The sequence below is a fragment of the Anthonomus grandis genome, chromosome 7 (genome assembly GCF_022605725.1).
Source record: "Anthonomus grandis grandis chromosome 7, icAntGran1.3, whole genome shotgun sequence".
In the NCBI taxonomy this organism is placed as follows: domain Eukaryota; kingdom Metazoa; phylum Arthropoda; class Insecta; order Coleoptera; family Curculionidae; genus Anthonomus; species Anthonomus grandis.
In genome coordinates, this window is record NC_065552.1 from 32,693,695 (window position 1) to 32,716,488 (window position 22,794).

A 22,794-nucleotide genomic window follows, 5' to 3' on the forward strand; every position below is an offset into this window, starting at 1 on the left:
TAAAAAAGTTATCATCAAGGTAAAGTTGCCACGAATTTTGTTTTATGTTGCCCGTTTTTTACATGATGGACTATTCCGAGAAAGCCTCTTGACATAATCTAAGATATTTCTCATTATCTTATAACCTACGTTCACCATTACCTATTATGCCACTTCTGTGCATGTGATATCTTAGTCTGAAGTCACGAGTATGCACCCCCATTAGTGGCACTTAATAGCACCATTACTTAATCCTCTATTGATATTTGTTAAACTTTTTTAAGATTTTTTTTTTCAATTTTAATACAGTTTATTATTTGTGCCGTATGGAATACCTAAAACTAGTTCTGAACCTATAAGATATTCTTCGGTATCAGACTTTGCTAATCGGTCTACCTATTCGTTAAGAGATATTAGAGAGGCCTATATCGCACCTACTATAGATGTCCACGTGCACATGCATATTTATATTGTATCATATTGATGTTTTCGTATTTTGGTTGTAAGCCACTTATGCAAAATTCCAATAGCGTGTGTCTCCGTCTGAAATATCGAGGTTTTTTAATACTGCCCTACGTTTGTAGATACCAGCCTTGACTCCTGATTCTGATCTGATCCTCGAGTGATCAGTCTACATGCTAACGATGGATTTTTACAATATCTTGCTACGTTCCAATATTTTGATGACCATGTAGAGTCTAGTATATTCTGAGTTCTGTTACACATTATGTAGCTCTGTTCTGTTGTTTCTATTCTATTCGATCCACTCTAGCCAAGTTATTTCATGCATAATTTTGCCTTTATGTGAGGCTCACATCAGGTAGATATGCAGAAGAGTTATAGCACGTTCATAGCTGCCGATGTCGTTTTAAAAGAACCCATAATTCGTAAGCAAGTCAGTCTTGACATAGTTTTGTTTGGCTACTTTTATTGGTTTAATTTTTTGGTTGCTGGTATTTATTAATTTGAGCTCTCAATATTATTCCTGTATTTTTTCTCTTTGCTTCGTTCGCTTTGAATTTTCTAAAATGACTTCTTATTTTTTGGCATTATATCTTCAATAACATACAAAACTTTTTAAAATTTAATACCTGCTCTTTCAAAATTAATTGCAAACTTTCGATGTTCGAATTAAAACAATCGAAGCAAGAAAATAGTCAACTGATTTATTTACACACTTATACTAGTAAACACGATCACTTATGACTACTGGAATTATTTATTTCCACCGTATTTATACTATTACTTCTATTTATGTCCGATTTAAATATCGCGCCAATATTCCGAACTGCACTGCACTGAACTGTCAACGTCCCCCAGCGGCGACGCGACCCCTTACATTCGCTAATCTTCCATGCATCTCAAGAGGTGTCGTGTTGTGTGCCTGCTTGTGTCATTTCGAAATTACAAAGAATTGGCATTGTTGTCAATATCGTTACAATATTTTATTAAAATTTGATTGGTTACACTCCACACAACTATTAAAACCATGCAATCGGATCAAACAACAAGCAATGGTTCAACCTGAATTGCAAAAAGGCAGTAAACACTAAAAACGCAGCATATCGCAAATGGCGTCAACATCCTTCCATCGAAAATCGGAGGAACTTTTTAGCCTCCAGAAATAGCTGCAAGCGAATTATTGATGAATGCAAAGAGAGTCACAACAACAGGATCAAAAACAAACTGCTAAACTGCCCGAATAGAACAAGATCTTTCTGGTCGGTATCGAAAGCCGTTAGTCAAGGATTTGCTAAGACGGCCTTGCCACCCCTAACAGCAGATGATGGTTCTATCGCGGTAACAGCAAGGGAAAAAGCCAACTTATTGGGTAAACTCTTCGCGTCCAATTCTACTCTGTACTCGCAAGGCAAAACACCGCCATATTTGTTAAGGGTGAATTCATCGATGAGAGAAATTTCGTTTCCCCAACGAATTATAAAAAAACTTCTTAAAAGCGTAGACACCAACAAAGCTTCTGGACCCGATGGAATTCCAGCCCTAATACTAAAACATTGTGCAGACGAATTGACTCCTACCTTATGTAGACTGTTCACGGCATCGTATAAACAGGGTCTATTTCCAACAAGCTGGAAAACTGCTCGAGTGCAAGCTGTACCCAAAAAGGGTAAGAAGACGATGCCCTCCAATTACCGCCCGATTGCACTAGTTCCAGTAATATCGAAGATTATGGAGAAAGCAGTCAACCAACAACTGTTAAGATATCCGGAATCATCTGGACTGATCAGCGATCATCAATACGGCTTCCGAAAGCTTAGATCCACCGGCGATCTTCTGGCTTACGTCATACACTTATGGACGGCGGCCATGGAGAAGCACGGCGAGTCCCGCTCAGTCGCTCTTGACATTTCATGAGGGATGGCATGAGGGACTACTAACCAAGCTCTCCTCAATTGGCATACAAAACTCATTATTGAATTGGATCAAAAGTTTTCTTGAACAATGAACAATCCAAGTAGCCGTCGATGGATACCTCTCCGACAAATTTAACATTAACGCTGGAGTCCCTCAAGGATGCATTCTATCCCCCACCCTTTTCTTGATATATATCAACGATTTGCTAGGAACCACTGTCAATCCAATCTACAGCTTTGCGGACGATAGCACACTTATTTCCACATTTAAGTCCTCCAAACCAACGACAGCCGCAAGTTCTCAGAATCTTAGGCAGCAACAAGTAGCTTCAATCAACAATCTTGGAGTGGGGCGGTAACAGTCTGGTCAAATTTAACGCTAAAAAAACGCAGGCTGCAGTATTTACGATGAAGACTAACCTTGGTGGCCCGGAGCTAGTTATGGCAGGGAAAACATTGCCAATGAAATTATCTTTACACCTTCTAGGAGTCGAGGTCACCAACAGTGTGTCCTGGCATGACCACGTTGCCGAGGTCGCCAGGACGGCTTCCAAAAAACTCAGAGTGCTTTTCAAAACGAAAAAACTGTATACACCAGAACAGCTGCTGACTCTTTATAAAGCTCAAATACGCCCTTCCCTCGAGTATTGCTCGCATGTCTGGAGCTCATCACCCAAGCATAGTTTAAACCTGCTGGATTCTATACAGAAGAGAGCTATTCGTCTTATCGACAAACCAAAACTGACAAAGAGTCTGGATAGTCTGGAGCACAGGAGAAAGGTGGCTGATCTCTGTTTATTCTACCGTTATTATCACGGTAAGTGCTCCTCTGAGCTGGCAGGGCTGTTCCGGCAAGAAGGATGCGTCTAGCAGTTGCGGCTCATCAACATCGAGTCCACCTGCCTACCCCAAGGACATCGCTGTATCGGGACTCATTCATCTGGAGAACATCTTCTTTGTGGAACAACGGGCTTCCACCTCACATATTTCCCGACGCATACAACCTACAGCGATTCAAGATAAACGCCCACAAATATCTTCGCGCAAGCACCACTCCAAGAGTGACATAACACTTTCCTCTTGTGCTTGTGTTTAATAAAAAAAAAAATAATGCAATGATGAAATAATAAACATTAAATTTAATTACTACTACTAAATTTAAAGGAGTTAAAATTAAATAACTAACAGAAAAAAGAGATTAGCTATTGAAAGTAGCCACAACCTATGATTATGCATACTTCACCTCTCTCGAACCCTTCGGAAAGTTTTAGAGTATTCAGTGGCAACACGCAGAATCCCACCTATAGGACTATACACGACCTGGTTCATACTTCTCAGGAAGAATGACGCAATATTTGTCAACAGTATATTTCCAATCTCACAGACAGTGTGGGCGGACGTCTCCAAGCTTTTATAAATGCTAGAAGTAGAAATACACGGCACTAAAAAGTTTTTCAGTACCTGTTGTAAGCAGAAGTATTAATTTGTTGATTTTAATATATATTAGAAAATAATCCTGTATCAAAAAAAAATCCTAAGAGTAATAAAGTTTCGGGTTCGTTTAGGGTTATGCAAACATTTTGAATCCTTGTGTAGATTTAGAGATCTGCGTCGCTAGGATTGTGTTGTTTCTCCATACCTTATCAAGGATTATGTTAACTTAAACTATTTCATGTCTCGACACTAAAATGGGCTGGTGCTCTATCGTGCATAACCTGCATATATTTAAAACAAACTTTTTGTTCTTAAAACTTATAATGCTGTAACTCAAAAGTTAGGAGGAATAAGGAGACTTTTCTTTTTACAATCACCTAAGGATTTACCCCTTTAATGTTGTTTAATGCCTCTTGTTCTTAAACACCCTACTGTATGCCTAACGAATCTGCGGCTAGGAAAAGAATTCGATGTTGTTGAGAGCTCCCCTGTAAAATATGAATTGAGCTGGGTAGGAAATTGTGATTTAAAAATCAAATTTTAAATATTACTTTCCCAGTAATAATAGACCTATGATGGTCATCCATATACCTAGGCTATCGCAGCCCAACCACTATCGAAGGTGTGTATGTCAGACCTTAACGTAGCTTAGCTAACCCTGGAAGATGATAGGCAAAAGAAAATCATTGTCCTGGCATCTGTCTACCTACCAGAGGATGTTCATTCAATAGGAAGCTGATGGAATTGTTAGAATACTGCTAGTCGCCAAGCATGGAACTGGTAACAGGATGTGACTCCAACTCACACCATGTTTTTACAGATAAAGATCTCCTAATTTGAAATATTGGAACTTTATCATCTTCAACTTTCGAAGTCAGAAGAAATAGAAGCATGGATAACGTACGGCAGGGAATTAATTAGAGAAGTATACCGATTCTGCGAGACTCTAAAAAGCTTTCGATAAAGACTGATGTTGAGAAATAGACAGGCTATGGCACATTTACTCTTCTTCTATTTGAAAGAAAGAGAAAAGGCCAGCCTCAAAACGCCTTAAAAATAGTCTACCTAAAGTTATCTTAAAAACTAATCTGGAATATTAATTTAGACAAATATTTATGATAATAATGCAAATATATAGATGGCCTCGTTACTGATTTTTAAAAGTAAAATGCATTCTATGTGTGGAATGAATGAATTATCGTTATGCATTGTCTATGGGTTTTGACGCATTCTGTAATTGCGTCAAAATATTCCGCTTTAGTTTGGGTCAGATTAATCACCTCAAGCTTTTTCCCATATGTAATTCATTGGCAAATTATGGAATTAGCACGAATATGATTAAACAAATTTTGGATGACGTACAAATTATTCTTACCAAAAAAAACATATTTACATAAATATATATTTGGGGCAGGTATCTGTTCTTATTTTCAAAATATCTTGAAAAAAACTAAAATTTTTCGATCTTTTGCGTAATAAATGGATTATTTTTTCCTAATTATCTGGAATATGAATTTTTATATAATATAATAGATCTGCAGTGAGCAGCCGTATGCTTTTGCGCAGATCCCAGTAGCTTTGGAAATGTTGGCTCTCTAGTTTGAGAAGGTTAATTTCGCTGGGCAAACTTTAGGAGCTTCCTAGATATTTGTACCTAGAAGATCGTGCTAAACGAATTTCACATCTCTTTAGGAACATATTCTTTAGCAATATGACAGCTACACATTTTGCTCCGTCGATTTTGGGCTCAGACCTTAGACAAGCTATATGCTATCACTTAGACAAGCTGTATTCTATAACTCTATACCACTCCTTCATCAGTTCACTTTATAAACTCTAGTACTAACTTGGGGTTCCTTATCGGCCATAATAGATTTAATGAAATTTATTAAAGCAGATTGAGGCAAAAATGCTCTTTAACAGATTTTAGCCGATACCGTTAAAATACGCAAATCATACATTTAAACTTTTTTCCGTAGTTTATAACATAAACTTTTGCGTGATTTTAATTATGTCAGTAAAAACCTTGGAATTTGGAAAATATGACCTTAATATGGTTAAAACTCTGGTATTAATTATCAAATGATATCGTATTAACGGCGTTCATTTTATGTAAAGAAGTATAAATCTCAAGAAACCCCTTCATTTCCCAAGCGTATTTTCCCCAAATTTTTGTCGCAGATATGCCTAATAGGCTCAACCATCACAGTTTAATACTCCTGTCAATTATGCAACTTAAACTTGTACTTCTTATATCTTAAGTTTACTTGTAAGTTTTATCTAAGCTTTGTTTCGCTGACTTTTGAATCTTCGAATTCTTTTTTAGTTTTCATATTTTGCACTTTTCAACATATTTGCAAAGGACTACGAAAACGTATACGACATATGTGCTTCGAGTACTGATCCCACTGACCACAATAACAACTAGCCATTAGTCCTTCCTCAAATGATTTTTTTAACAATCAGGATATTGAGATTTGGTTTAAGAATAGTAAAAAATTCAAGTAGATTCAAGTAGGTTCAAATTTGTCAATGTATTTTTCAAGATAAAATTAAAAAAAAAATCTATATCCTAGTTTCGCGACAATATGCCTTGGTAATGTGTTACAGTCGCTGCTTAATATTCATGTTTGGCATTAGAAATTATATTACGGATTTCACTATCATCAATATGTAGTATTATTGAAATTTTAACATTTATGAATAATAGTCGCAATGAATTCCTATTTTGATTATGCAATGGAAAAGCATATTTCCTAATATGGAATTTTCTTAATATTTTTTTAGATAAAGTAAATATTAACTGTTCTAAAGAATTTAGTTCAGTAGAAATATTTACATTAAACGATAAGTTCATCTGTATAACACTAATTAACTTACTTGAAATTAGAGCGAACAATAAAGCCCCTTGTTCATGGAGCAACTGGCTTCTAATCCAATAAATATGTTTGCCACTTACAATTTTTTATGCATCCCTACAAGTTGATTCAAGTCATATTTCGTACAAGAACATACTAGTCATGTATCGGTAACATACTTGTAAGTTATTATTTGTCACGAGAGTGGCAGTGTCGATCACCGCTTAATTTTGTTGATTTTTCAAAAAAGATGAAGAATGTAAAATGTGTCTTTAAGTATATAGGATTATATCAACAACATGCCACATCTGGTTCGGATCATCTCCTCCAATGCCTTTGTAGCTTTCTATTATTACTTGATTATGAATTATTCTAAAAGTTATTCAATATGTGTTTAATATATTATATATAAGGAGACTGGATATAATAAAACTGTTTCGCATCAATTTCGTTTTTTTTATTTGTGCCAGATGAAAATAAATTCCGAAAGTAGCGAGAGGTATTTGATTACATTAATAAAGGTATTCATCTATGCGATTTGCACTTTTCTAAAAAAGATGTTGTCCGGATATGTCGTAAAATAATCGATAAAAATACTTACCAGACATGAAGGAATTAATGGTTTGCTACCTGGTGCTTTTAGAATGAACACTCTCGAAAGTCGAATACAACAGGAATTGGATTTCAAAACATCTGGTTCTTGAATTTAAAAAAAAAACAAAATTTTGAGTAGGTATTTGAAACTTTGCAGATCATTGATGTTTTGCTGCGTGGTGTTTTTTATGAATGAACACTTTTAGTCGAATAGAATAGCAATTGCATCCTAAAACATATAGATTTTGAGTGAGAAAAAAACAAATTTCCCAACTAACTACATATGCGACTGAAGCAACGGTATCTTATTTATATGTTTATTTTTCTTATCATAAACTGTTTGACCGTATGGAAAATCCTGACTTATGCTGCAATACTTAATTAAAATCAAGCCATCAAAACAACCATATACGGTTGTTTTGATTGCAAATGATTTCCTCTATTGACACTTTTCGTTTGGACGTCTACTTTTCGAACACCCCGTATATCAATAACATTATCAAAAGATAGGTTCAGCAAATTAGAGTGAGGCACCCTTCAGACCAACAGCGCCGATGTAGCAACTTTCTGAAACTAGTTTTCGTTCGTTTGAGGGTATACACGTTTAGCATACAGAAGAACATTCTCCTTATCTCTAGTCTCCTTGGTTCGTGCTGTGGGAACTTGCCTTAAGCAATGGTATATGACAAGTGACAGATCAAATAAAACGTTAAACATAACCTTACAATATTCAACAACAAAAAACTGAAAAACAAGCCGTGCTTGTAAAACTTTCGGTTTCCCAAGTATCTTTGCTAATTACTTAACTTTTGTGTTGTTCAGGTTTAAATAATACAAGTAAGTTCTTTAACGTGTGAATGAAGGTTTTCTAAAATAGTCTAAAATGGGTTCTATTTAGTGCTTGTTACACAAATATATTTTCACTGTTAAGTATTAAACATGCTAATTAAAATTCTAAATAATAAAATACTATACTAATAACACTTTTTTATACATTTACTCTATATTTTAAAGCCAGAAAATAGCCACTTTTTAATTGATAGTAACACAGTAGACAAATGCCTTATGCTACTTTGGATAATCCTCGGTTCACCTGAGATTTAGTTTTTCCAAACTCTGAAAACCCAAAAACTAGAAATTTGCTTTATTAACACAACCATATAGTTAATGACAAAGCAAAAAACAAGTAATTAAATATGAAAATATGAAGGTTAGGAATTTAGCAGATATTTAACATACAAAATTTCCAAGCATACTCACATATTTTATAAAGTTAAAATAGGTTCGGTATATGGTTAACATAGGTTCGGGTTCAATTAGGTGATAAAACTTTAAACTGTTAAAATATATATCATCAAATTATATGTTGCAACTTCTTCACAGCAATTCTAAGTGGCAAATGATTAAACATTTTCTTTAAGACAAACATTTTTCTCAAAGCTGAATGGAGGATGGATATACCCGAGTTGATGAGAACTTAGGGTAGAGTTAATTTTGGGTGCAAAAACTGTGGTATTATGTTTCTATACATAAGGCAGGCAGTTATCCCACAATAGGCTGACCTAAGACATTTAGTATGACCTGACCAGTGACCATACTATGACCTAATTAAGACATTTAAATCATTGGTTTTTAAACTTATTTATAAACTGTTAAAAAACTATTTAAACTTATAAAAGTAGGATAAAAAAAGTTCACAATTGGAAAAGTACCCTCAAATAATTGCTGTAGCTGAGAATGAAATTAATAGAGTGACAAGGATTCATTACCAAAGCTGCTTCAATTATACATAATTCAATAACTGACTAAACTTTAGGCATTTACAAGTTATTGGAGAAATTATTTCTTAGTAACAGATTTGAACAGCATATCCTCGGTACTTGCAAAAAGGTATCTGCAGGTTGTTTTGCAGTCAGAGCGGCTACCCTGGAGCTTGGCATGGAGTTTGGAAGATCTGTATATTTTTCAATAATTGAATCCCACCTTAGGTATGCCATTTGCTTCTGGGGTAATGCAGCTGCCTGCCTTCTACAAATGCTGCTTGTTTTACAGAAGCATGCTGTACGTTACATCTGTGGGGCTAAACCAAGGGATTCCTGTCACCCATTATTTGTTAGGCTGGGCATACACACTGTCTTCTCCCTCTACATTCAGGAAGTGGCCTGCTTACTTTTTGCAAATCGCTTTAAATTTATAACCCCAAATCCAATATACTTAACGCGTCAAGTTAACGATCTAAATCTTCCAATCCCCTCCTCCACATTAACTAAAAAATCTATTTTCTATGAGGGAATCAAAATTTTCAATCGTTTACCAGGTGGAATCAGGGAGGCAACATGTATTGACACTTTTAAACGTAAATTGAAAATACTTTTGACCGAAAAATGTTAGTATTCACTGGATGAATACTACGTCGACACATTCTAATTTTCCCTAAGTATATTTCCTAAGTATTTGAATTTTATTTGATTTGTTTGTATGGTTTGAATTCTTTGCTGTCTTATACTAGAGGGGATAATTATGGAATTTAATTTACTTTTTATGTATTTTTTTTCTGCTGTTCTTCTGTATTGTTTTCTGATGTTTGTTTTGGAACTCGAGTGTGTATGCGGTATAGTGGTAGTAATTTAAGGTAGCTTTGTTTAGAACAATTTTTCTTTGTTAATAACAATAAAGCATTTTTTTTTTAATAATAATACCTAGGCTAAGGTTAAACTTTGACACAATTACAAATTATTTCACAGTGCTCTTTTAACAAGTAAAGAACATTTTCTGAATTGGAATTAAAACTACCAAGATAATGCAGAAGGGTGCTAGAGTAGCTACTTATTCAAGTTGGCTGGCCAATGTGGACCATAATAGCAAAAGACTGTAACAAATGACTTACAAGACTTAGAAGAGCTCCAATCCTTATCAAGAAAATCAGTGTCCATTAGTATCACTGAAGCATACAATGGAAGATTTGCTAATATAGTTTTTAGTTTAAAAATAAATACTTAAACATTAGGCGACTGATAGGCACACAAGAAGAAAGAAAGAAAGAAAGAAATTGTGCTATATTACGTAAGAATAATCTTGTGTACAAGCATCCTACAAGCTAAAAAAACAAAACAAAAATACAATTTCAAAAGTTGACAAAACAATGAACAAAATTAAACACAAGAAGACAAAACTTTTTGAACATACTTGGATTAAAGATAACTAAATAAAACAATCAATTACTAAATAAAGGTAAACTTGTTGACAAAACTAGAGAAAAAAAACATTCCAACATGTCCAAGGTTAAAACCTATCATTAAAAAAGTCATCCAGGTTATAATATGCCTTAGCCAATAAAAGCGTCTTTAATTCTCTTAAATTTCTTAACATCTAATATATGTCTAACACATAGAGGAACATGATTGTAAATTTTTTTACTTATGTAAATTAATGAGTTTTTGGTAAGGGAAGACATAGGAATAGGTAGGGGAACATCATTTACACGACGAGTCAAATGGCCAGTGTCAGAGGGTAGTTTGGGAATTTTGTGAATAAGAGCAGCTTTTTCTAAGATAAAGAGTGAAAAAAGAGTTAGGATTTTTTCAGAAATGAAGAGGGGTTTGCAAGAATCTCTTAACTTAGCAGAACACAGGTATCTAACTGTTTTTTTTTGAATAACAAAGACAATGTTAAGTAGCCCCTTATTAGTTAAACCCCAAAAAGGCAAGCCATACCGAATATGAGATTCAATAAGTGAAAAGTACACTGAACATGCAACCACCCCTCCTAGCTCTTGTTTTGCCATTCTTACTGCAAAACATCCAGAAGATAATTTCTCAGCTAAATGTAAAATATGATCTTTAAACTGTAGGCGACCATCAATGGTAATTCCTGGGAACTTGCAGCACTCTTTATTCTGCAAGAGGGAATTTTCGTCAAACATCAGACCCTGAACATCGCACTTAAACCCCATAATAGACGTCTTTCTTACATTAAACACGAGCCTGTTGGAAGCACACCACCCTGATAAAATCTGGTCTTCAAGGATACAAGTCTTAATATAATCAGAATTTTTATGGCTCCATACTATGGTGGTATCATCAGCAAACTGAACCACCTTGCCCTGCAGTTTCAATGAACTCAAGTCATCCACATACAGTAAAAATAACAGTGGTCCCAACACTGAACCCTGGGGAACGCGGCATTTCAGGGATCTAGAAGCAGACAAACGCTCTGACACTGTAACCTTCTGAGTACGATTTGATAGATAGGACTCAAGCCATCGCAACGCTACGCCCCTAAAACCATATTTATCGAGCTTAGATAACAGTATTCCATGATCTACACAGTCAAATGCTTTGGATAGATCACAAAACACTGCCGCCGCTGACTCTCCAGAATTCAAGGACACATAGACGCTCTCAAAAAAGCTAAAAACAGCATCATGAGTCCCTTTACCAGCTTGAAATCCAAACTGATTTGCAGACAAAATGCCATTATGATGTAAAAAGGACAAAATTCTACTTTTTGCAAGTTTTTCAACTATCTTAGAGAGGGTAGACAAAATAGAAATGGGACGGAAATTACAAGGCTGATCCAAATCTCCACCCTTATGAAGAGGGATAACCACTGCCTCTTTTAAACATGAAGGAAAAATGCCAATATGTAAAGAATTGTTTATGGCACAAACTAAAGCATTTAGAGCAAACATCAAGAACAACTTAAATTTTGTCGAATGAGCAATATACATTTCAAAATCCATTTCTTCACAAATATGATTATACTTGGCAACATTTTGAAAATCAGACAAGTTTTGGAAATCCTGTTTACACATAATCATAGTCCTCTCTTGTTACAATTTAATCTAAAGAATGTATGGTATAGTTTGAAATAAAAATTGGTTCATCAGCCTTATTCCAATGCTCTGTAAAAAATATAATTTTGGGATAATCTATGCTTTCCAAATAATCTTGAAGTTTGCAGGTCTTATTGTGGATAGATTGACAATTTAAAACAAGGGACTGGTATTTAATGACATTTAAGGTTGTCAAATCTAGGGCTGCAACCTATTTATCCTGTTCTGATTTAAAAACGGACTATCATTTGAAGATGCATTAGAATCAAAAAGTTCAGGTTGCCAACATCACTCTATTATAATAAATATAAAAAGTCAGGAGATGTGTCATTGAATGAACTGAATGAAAATACCTAAAGTTAATCTTTATGTCACACATGAAGAAATGAAATTAATAATTATTATGAGAGTACAATAGTGTCTTTAATAATTTATTTTTACGCGGAAAATCACCATTAAGAAATTACTTTTATGAAATAATACATTTTTATTTATTTTAGGATCATGGATGCTGATTTATATGATGAATTTGGAAATTACATTGGACCAGAATTAGATAGTGATGATGATGAGGAAGAAGAACATGAAGCACATGATGAGGATGAACAACATGAATATGATGTAAGTAAATATTATTTTATTATGATATTGTTTAATATTTACAGTAATACCAGTTTTAAATATTATAGGTTATATTTATTTAGTTAAACATTCACAATATACATAATTTAATTATGGTACTTATGGGTATGTTATACCCATAAGTACTATATCTTCCTAATTTTGTAATAAACAATTATTCCTTTAAGACTTTAAAACATAATTGCCTCTATTTTTTTATAGGATGAACAAATGGAAGATGAGCCACAACCAATGGCAATAGTTCTGCATGAAGATAAACAATATTATCCCTCAGCCTTGCAAGTCTATGGACCAGATGTTGAAACAATAGTGCAAGAAGAAGATGCTCAGGCTCTTGATGTACCCCTCATTGAACCTGTAAAAAAGAAAAAATTTCAGTTGAAAGAGCAAAATTTACCTGAAACTGTTTATAACATGGAGTAAGTAGATGTATTTTATGTAATATTTTCTGTGGAGAGGAAGTGTAGTAGATTTAGGACCTCAATTAAAAAATATCTAAAATAGTATACACTCTTCATTTATTATATTTAAAACATGAAATAAAGCCCTATTGAAGAAAACAAACTATATTGTCATACTATGATAATATGATACAAGACTTGAACATTTGGAAATCTTAATATGAAGTTCTTTGAAGTGAATTCTCAATTTAATGAGTACTTTTTAATTATATTATTAATCATACATTTTTATTGTCATACATATAGAAAAATAGAGTCTTATTGTTCATTCAGCGAAGTCAATCTAGACAGGTCTAGAAGCTTGTTAGAAGGAGTATTTATAGACAACAATCTAAAATTTAACATATATATTTAAATTATTTAAAATACTTTCATCTGTTTGGAAGAGTTATTAATTGTATTAATCATATTCTTCATAAGGGTAAAGAAGTTAATCAGTGAAAGGTACATTTATAAATAATAAGAAAATAACCAGATCTTAAGACATCTTTAAGTTTTTTGCCAGCTATGAATATGCAAGAATAGTTTATTTTAGTTAAATTGATTCTCAAATCTACTTTGATGTTCTTTAAGGCTTTTGGTTCCAACAATTGTTTAATTGTAATAATTCAATTTCTCTGGTAGATAAAATTGTTTTGATTTTTTTGTCACTGGAATTACTGATCCTACTTTTAAAAGACTGTATCTGAGCAACTCTATGAAGCATGTTCATACATAGAATTATATTACGTGATATTACATTCCCTTACAACTCCTATCTTATAAAAAAAGAGTCAAAAATTGTCCTACAATGAATTACATCCAGATGCACACTTATCTATAAACTTAGTGGCAAAATTTCATGCAACAGCTTCAGTTGCAAACAAACCTACTAATGTGACAAATCCAGTCCTAAATGAAGCTGTAGAAGCTGCAGTTGTGGGTCATATGGTAATCGATCCCACACTCAATACAAGGAAAGTAAGTGAATTTATCAGGTGTTTCATGTAGAAGTGTTCAGAGAATTTTAAAAAAGCATAGGTTTTATCCGTACCAAAATAAAGTACTGCAGGAACTTAACGAGGATGATAATGACTGTCGTTTACAGTTTTGCGAAACTAGGAATGGAAGAATCATTGGCAACCCAGAATTTATTTTTAATGTTTGTCTGATGAATGCAGCTTTTTCCTTAATGGTATTGTTAACAGACATAATTGCAGATATTGGACGGATTTCAACCTGAGATTATTTAGGGAAGTACATACCCAATATCAAAATATTTTATAGCACATCTATTAATATCAGCACATATATCAAAAAAATTTAATATATGTGCTGGAATTTTCGGCAACCGCATTTTTGAGCCATATTTTTGACCTGGAAGTTTAACAGAGGAAATGTAGGGGAAGTGTACCTGTGATGGATCCCTTAAGAAATTATTGTTACCATTTCTTTAGTTTTGTTGTTTTCATTTTTTTTTTTATACAAAAATCAATCTATCACTGGATGTCAAATATAGGAAAGAGTAAATTTTGTATAAATATATATATTTTTTTAATAATGAACGCCTTTAAAAAAAAATATGAGGGGTCCATCAATGGCACATTATGTGCCCATGTTGGCCCCTGTTGTAAATAAATATTATCTTATTAACTTCTTTTTTAAGCTTTAATAAAAAAAATAATTTGTGGGGTACAAAAATATACATATAAGCTCAAAAAATTAAGTACATAATTCACAAGTAAATGATTTGCAACGGTAACTAACACCCGCACACTCAATGTGGCACCACGATTTACATACTTGACAGCGAATCCACTTTTCTTTGCTACGTGAGTGAGAGAATAACTCGTTGCAGTAAATGCAACTGGCATAATATGTGTCTTCTTTACCTTTTTTAAGGAATTTCTCCAAGATAGACTCGTCTTCGTCAGAACTGTCATTTTCAATGACAAGTTGCCGTTGTTTTCTTAATTTCGTTTCCTTTTCAATAACTTTTTCTTTGAGTTCTTGAATTTCTGGAGTGGAATTTAAATGACCAGTTTTTGCACGAGTTTTGCATTTTCTTTTTTCAACGCTTGAGGTGGAGGTTAAATTTCTTTCAGTGACACATTTAAAACTGAAGATGAAGAGGTGTTAAGATCAGAAGTACTTGGTTGATTTTGAATGTCTAACTCGATGGTACTGAGTTGAGCCTCCAATGGAATTTGCCTATCCGCTGCTAAAGCTGGTGCAAACTTCCAATCTTTAAAAATATCGGGATTAAAAGGATGAATTCCCGTCTTTTTAAATGAATTTATTGCGTTAGATGGAATAGCACTCTTCAAAACGGATCGATTAAGGCTTGCTATTTTATATTGTGTGACTTTCCTTGCCTTTCCTGGGTTTTGACGCAGCCATAATTGGATTTCCTGGTCAAAATAGGTGTGAAGAGGACGAAAGAATCCGACATCTAATGGTTAAACGTGATGGGAACAGTGCGCCGAAAAACAAAATACTACAACCCCGTTTTCTTTAGAAAACTGTGTTTTATGGCTACTGTGGCCATCTAAAAGTAAAAGAACCTTGTTCTCATTAGATGCTTTTGAATACCTTACAAAGTGCTTTAGCCATTTACAAAAAATTTCAGTGTTCATCCACCCTTTTTCTTGCACAAAAGCTATGCTACCAGCGGGAGCACCATTCATAAGCTCATCATTCATTCTTTGACGAGGATAAATAAGAGCAGGTGGAATATAAGTACCTATGGCATTCAGTGCGCACACTGCAGTGACGTGTTGCCCCCGCTCTGCACTGCTGAGTGCCCCAACTTGCTTGCGTCCTTTTACAGCGTAAACTTTCTGACATTTCTTATGGACTGTGGTCAAACCTGACTCATCCATATTATATATGTTTTCCAGAAGAAAGTTAAACTGCTCTAGAGTATTAGATAGTGCTTGAAAATAGGCTTCAATATTTGGCTTGTTAAAAGCCTGGGCTCTGGCCAATGACGTGCTTTCTGGGCATCGCAAAGATATTCGTGGGTTACGTCTTAAAAGTCCCCTAACCCACTTCCAACCTGCCATTTTTGTTTGAACAGTCCCGCTTAGCCAAACGTCTTCTTAAAGTTGTCTTCGGTACATTGAAGGTTTTGGCTGCTAACTTAAAACCCATATTGCTATTTCTTACATTCTCAATAGCCTGCCGCATGTCATCCTCATCCCACTGTTGCCTTTTTTTGGATGCCATATTTAAACCTAAATAGAAAAAATATATCTATAGAATATTTAAATTTGTATATTGTTTCCAATGACGGACCCCTGGTCCATCATAAGACAATTTCAAGGGGTCCATCATAGGCTGTTTAGCAAAAATCACATAAAAATAAAAAAAATAAAAAATTCTTTGCCATAACCTTAATTTTTTCCCGGTAGTTAAATCGAAACAGTTTTCCTAAACAGCAGTGAGAAAAACAGATTCTAGCAAATAACAAAACAAAAGTTATCTAACATTAGGTTAACCTACTTTGTTATATTAGTTTTACTTACCAATTTTAACTTTTCTGTTTATTTTCATAAAATCACTTTATATTTGCACGAGTACATATAAACAACTAAAGAAAAGCTTTAATCAACCTAACCAATGCGACGAAAATGTATTTTGCGCGGTAACTTTAAATATTTAACTAGTGGTCCATCATGGGCAGGGATCCATCATAGGCATATTTCCCCTACCTTGAGCTACTGAAAACTACTATAAAGCCAGCTTTACTTACTGCCATTCAGGAAGATGACCGCCAAAAAATATAATTTTTCAGCAAAAACGGAGCACCTCCGTATCATGCGTTTCATGCAAGGCAATTTTTGAATGAGAATTTTCATGGAAGCTGGAATGGATGGAGAGGACCAACTGAATGGCCTGCCAGATCTCCTGATTTGACAACATTGATTGACTTCTTTTTTTGGGGGTTATTTAAAATGCAAAATTTATGCTATGCAGCCCAATTCTTTAGAAGATTTGCGACAACCAATAGTGCACGACTGCCAACAAATTACACCTGAAATGTTACATAATGTGCGCGATGGAAGTTGGACGAGGACATTTTCAACTTTTAATTGATTATAAATAAATTAAATATGAATATTAGAACATTTATTGGTAATTAAATTTTTTTATAGTATTCAACACTCTTTTTATTTAGTCATTCACTGAAAGATAATGTAATACACTATTTTTCTTCCTATTCTGTATGTTTGTTTTTGAAGGTGGTAGACAATGGTACAGTGAAAACATCTTGTCGGACTTGCATTGTCTTATTTATTTAATGTAACACGACGTTTCGGTTGGTAAGTATCTCCAACCGTTATCAAGTGTAAACTGAAAAATCAGTTGACAATGCAAGTCCGACAAGATCTTTTCAATTCTGTATGTTATTATTGCCCTAGCTCGAAACGGCTTACTCTTACGGGTATTAAATTAATAAATAGGAAACAAAATCCTTTTTTTTAAATTTTGACAATTTGTGATATCCCAGAATCTGAAAACAGCAAGTTAAAACGTCGCCATTATAATAAATTTGACATGTTTTTGAAAATTTTTACATTTTATAGGGCCGAAATATAGATGCTGATATTTTTTCAAAATGTACACTTTGTTTACAGATTTTTAGCAGACATGATGGACAATACGTCTCTTATCCGCAATGTGGCATTAGTGGGGCATCTGCACCACGGCAAAACGACATTTGTCGACTGCTTAATCAGACAAACGCACCCGGGCTACCAGGATAACGAGGAAAAAAATCTAAGATACACGGATATTCTTTTTACTGAACAAGAAAGGGGTTGCTCAATTAAGTCGATTCCAGTCACTTTACTACTACAAGATATAAAGAACAAAAGTTATTTAATGAATATTTTCGATACACCAGGTATATAATCTTCCTACATATTCATTTGTTAGCAGTATACTTTAAAAATGTAAATTTTAGGGCATGTAAACTTCTCGGATGAAGTTACTGCTGCCATGAGATTGTGCGACGGTGTAGTACTCTTTGTGGATGCGGCCGAAGGTGTGATGCTTAATACCGAACGACTATTGAAACACGCTGTTCAAGAACAGTTGCAGATAACGGTATGCATCAATAAAATCGATCGGTTGATTTTGGAGTTGAAATTGCCTCCTCAAGATGCCTACTATAAGCTCAGACATATCGTAGAAGAGATAAATGGTTTATTAACGTAAGTTTCTATTTATTGTATGTAGGGTTGTTTGGTTTATCCCATTTTTTATGAGGATGAAGTTGAACCTCAGTGAAAGGCGAATTTATAATAATCAGAAAAAAGATAAATATTAAACATGTTTTTTGCCTACCTGTTAAATAATGTAAAACATGGTTAAATTAACAGGAAGGTGTTCTGCTATGGATGTAATCTTTTATATTAATTTTTTTGATACAACTTTTTTTTATATATGAATTTTAAAATGCTTCATAACACATATTATAAAAATGTTATGTCTTGAAGTATTTGGAGATGTTATTTAGGCGGTAAAGTAAAAGAATATTCGAATAGGGTAAGGTCAGGTAAGTCGGTGATATTTTTATTTAAACGTGAGCAATTTGTAGTTCTAAAGATAATATAATTTACTTGACCTTTCTATCCAAAAGTTCAATGTTTTACTCAATTGTTCATTTACAAAAAATGCTAAAATAATGTCAATTTTGACAGAAAAACATATACTCAAAAAAATACCAATCGGTTAGGTAATTTAGTTATAGGTAAGTTTAGTTGGTGATAGTGGAGAGGTATTTTGGTGATATGGGATTAGGACCAGTAAAAAATAAAATTATTGAAATCATGTAAGTATAGTTCATAAGAAAACATTGAGTTATTAGTATATATAACAAACATTATTCTGAGTCAGTTGAACGATGCTCATTACAACCGTCGCACATAAAGATGTCTTCATCTTCAGATCTCGATTGACAGTTTGTGTGATATGGAACGCAGCAGAAAGAACACTGTACCCATAACGCACCATTTTTGGCTTTCTCATCCTCTAGGTAGCTAATTCCACAGAGACCACAATACCAGTCATCATCGTCGTCTTTTTTCTTGTTTTTTGGTTTGGAGTTTTTCTTCGATGCACGCTTTTTCGTGTTAGAACCTCTTGTAGTATAACAAACCCAGGTTCGTCCATAAAGAATGGATGAGATAAGTTTTTTTTTAATAAATAAGAAAAGATCGAACGAAAAAAATAAATAAATAAGAAACCAATACCCTCCCTACGTTGTGTTTTGTAACAGAATCACTTATCTCGGATGCGCTTGACAAGACAAAATTAGGGAAATTTGAATTATTAGGATGGTATTAAAGAAAATGCAGTCTTGATAATACACCTTCGGTTACAACAAAAAAAATTAAGATAATTTATTTACTGTTCCTTTCTAATTCCTCATACATACTATTCATTTAAAACTGAAGAGAGATGGGTTAGTTGTTCAGCCATCACTAGAAGGTACTGAGGTCCCATACGGGAGGCTACCCAGCTACGAGTTGAATAGTTGAGTCAATATTCTAGGTATTATCACAGATAGACGGACAAATTCGCGAAACGTATATTTATTTATCTGTGGTTTGATTTACGTCTGAATATTCACCCAGTCAGGGTCGAAATGTTAGTTAGATTCAACAAGGCTCTAGCTTAATTTTGAAACACACAAATAATTAAAAAAAAACTAATTTCGAAAATATACTTAAAAATTCAGTAAATAAATTATCTCAGTCGACCACTTTAAATATTAATTTTCTCTTCAGCATGAAACAATTTTAGATAAATACATGCATAAGTTATTTCCTCCTATTCACGTAAAATATTAAATATATAAATATTAATAAAAATATATTTACACATTGCCAATAAAAAAACAAACTAATAAGTTTTAAATTTACTAACCTGTAGAAAATCTTAAAAAAAAAACCACTGCAACACAAGTAAAATACGATTCAATAATTTTTTTAAAGTAGTACCCTCGATGGCTGGGTTTTACTTTGTGCCCGTTCCCTCGCCACGCGACCGAAATATCTCCGGAAAGCAACGCCCAGAAATGCTAACACAAACAATCCTCGGCGCATGAATAGGACTGTCGTTATCCAATAAAAAAAATTAAAAAGATTTTTCAGACGACGCGATATGCTGAATCCCAAATCCAAACGAATATAAAATACTACGCATATAATTTAAAAATAGGTGGTTTTCTTCACTCTGGAGCTTAGTACTCCTGAAGGTCCTGGTTGTGGCTGTGTTGGTATGTGAGGATCAGTTAACCATTTTGCACTGGAGTCTCTGGTTTTAACCCGCGGTTTTACTTTGCTCACTTGCTGCACTTGCAGAAGGTAGTAAAAATAAATTGTCAGTGCTGGATTTTTCCAAAGGAGGATCAGAACGAAGTATATCATCAAGTCTAGTGACTGATTGATTTTCTCAAAGAGTCTCAGTTAGTTTTGATGGGGCTATAGCTTCGGGTGAGATAGCATCTTTATTCAAAGGACAGATTCCACTTTTTCGAAAGGCTTGTTCAATATTAGTGGGGGTAAAACTTTTAATCATTGCTACAGAAAATATTTCGTTGAAGTTATAACGGCTAGGTTTTTCACCGTTTTCTTTTTTCATGTTATTGTTTAAGCAGTTAGTCCAAGCGGATTTAAGGGACGATAAACGCCCACATCAAGTGGCTGGAGCAGATGGCTTGTGTGTGCTGGAAAGGTGAAGAGATGAATAAAATTTTGCTTTGCTAATTCTAAAACAGCCAATGACAAATGTGAAGCATGAGAGTCCATCAAGAGAATTTTGGGTCTTTCTTTTGGTATGGAATTAATAAAAAACTGGAACCATTCCAAAAAAAATATCAGAGTTTATCCAGCCTTTCGGTGACAGTTTTACTAACGAGTTAGGTATGCTCCACGGGCTAAATCAGGGTTCCAACGCACACCTTTGAAAATTACTAGGGGTGGTATAAAGGTGCCATTGTCACAAATGCAGCCGAGAACTGTAGTTGTTTCTCCCCTGTCTGCCTAACTCCTTTTGTAAACTAACTCCTTTTGTAAACATAATGCTTGCCTAGAGCCGTCACAACTTTTTTGGGTTTTTGCTACAAAGGACAACCCCGTTTCGTCACAATTCCAAATTCTCCCTAGCGTATTTTTAATGTCCAATTTTGTAATAAGAGTTTCTAATTTTGTATAGAATAGTGGGATTTGCCATGGAAGCTCGATATGCAGCTAAGTTTTCTGGCACACGTAATGTTAGCCCATATCTTTTTTTAAAGTTTGTCCACCACCACTTGCTAGCTAATTCATTATCCGCATTTAAAAAATTTTCACGACCAACCGATTTTGCAACCGAAAACGCTAGTTTTCTAGTATTGTGGACAGTAAGACCAAATCCTAACTCTTGCATGGCGATAATATAATTAAATATTCGGACTTCCAAGTCTGCCGGTAGAGCAAAGGGCCTTCCTAACTTTGATAAGTCGTGGATAACCGGATGACCTTCTGCATTTTCAGTTTTCGTTAAATATCTCTTTAAAGATGTCCAAGCAATCTTCATGTCTTTCGATGCTTTATATATAGACACACCGTCTTCTTCACGGACCATTTGTGCTGCTCCAATTATATCTTGCTTCTCATAATTTCTGTACTTTTCTTTGGGTATTTTATCTGCCATCTTATGGTAGGTAATTTGGTGATAGATAGATAGGTATGTTGGTGATACCCTGAAACAAACAACTAATTACATTTCGCAAAAATGCACTAAATTTACTAACGTATAAAACCCTAAAATCCTTTAAAAGTCCGCTAAGAAGTCGAGTCAAATTTTAAAAGCTGGCAAATCTAATCAGTTTTAAAATAAGACCATTTTTATACATGTGGAGGGCGTGAATGTGATAGAAAAATGAGTTTCAGTGGATTCGTAAAAATTTGAGAAATAGTATCGGAAATCGAACCTCTAACACACTGTATATAAGATCTAGGATATAATTGTACAAATTGTGAATGTGGCACCAACTACTCCCTTATGTCAAAAAAAGAAAATCCAACTGCGCTTAATTTTTTTTTCCTTTATTTTAGGTTATATTCTGATGATGCTAACCCTCAAATCGTATCCCCGGTTCTTGGAAACGTATGTTTTGCTAGTTCGCAGTACGGTGTCTGCTTCACACTGAAATCTTTTGCGAATATCTACAATTTATATTATGGCGAAGTTAATGTGGAAGAATTCGCTAAGAGACTTTGGGGAGATATCTATTTTAATCCCAAAAAGTAAGGAAAATATTTAGTGTATTAAATGGTGCTCTAAGTTTTTTATTTTTAGTCGAAAGTTTACGAAAAAAGCGCCACACAACTCTGCGCAAAGGAGTTTCGTGGAATTTATACTAGAACCACTGTACAAAGTATTTGCTCAAGTTGTAGGAGATGTAGATTCCACCCTACCTAAAGTCTTGGATGAATTGGGCATTAAATTAACCAAAAATGAGATGAAACTCAATATTAGGCCTCTTCTTAGATTGGTCTGTAATAAGTTTTTGGGAGATTTTAGTGGTAAGTAATTAAAAAAAACTATATATTATTAACTCTGGCATAAATAATATATTGTTT

The 22,794-nt window shown here is 34.2% G+C and overlaps 1 protein-coding gene across 1 annotated transcript in view; it reads left to right on the top strand.

Moving 5' to 3' along the window:
• Positions 1-7,919: 7,919 nt before the first annotated feature.
• LOC126738601 (116 kDa U5 small nuclear ribonucleoprotein component) overlaps positions 7,920-22,794 on the top strand; it is a 43,085-nt gene continuing 28,210 nt past the window's right edge. The window contains exons 1-7 of the mRNA XM_050444008.1: positions 7,920-8,077; positions 12,575-12,695; positions 12,918-13,135; positions 17,797-18,065; positions 18,126-18,375; positions 22,267-22,458; positions 22,511-22,737. Coding sequence (XP_050299965.1) covers positions 12,579-12,695; positions 12,918-13,135; positions 17,797-18,065; positions 18,126-18,375; positions 22,267-22,458; positions 22,511-22,737 — 1,273 coding nt within the window. The 5' untranslated portion in view covers positions 7,920-8,077; positions 12,575-12,578. The remainder of the gene's footprint in view (positions 8,078-12,574; positions 12,696-12,917; positions 13,136-17,796; positions 18,066-18,125; positions 18,376-22,266; positions 22,459-22,510; positions 22,738-22,794) is intronic.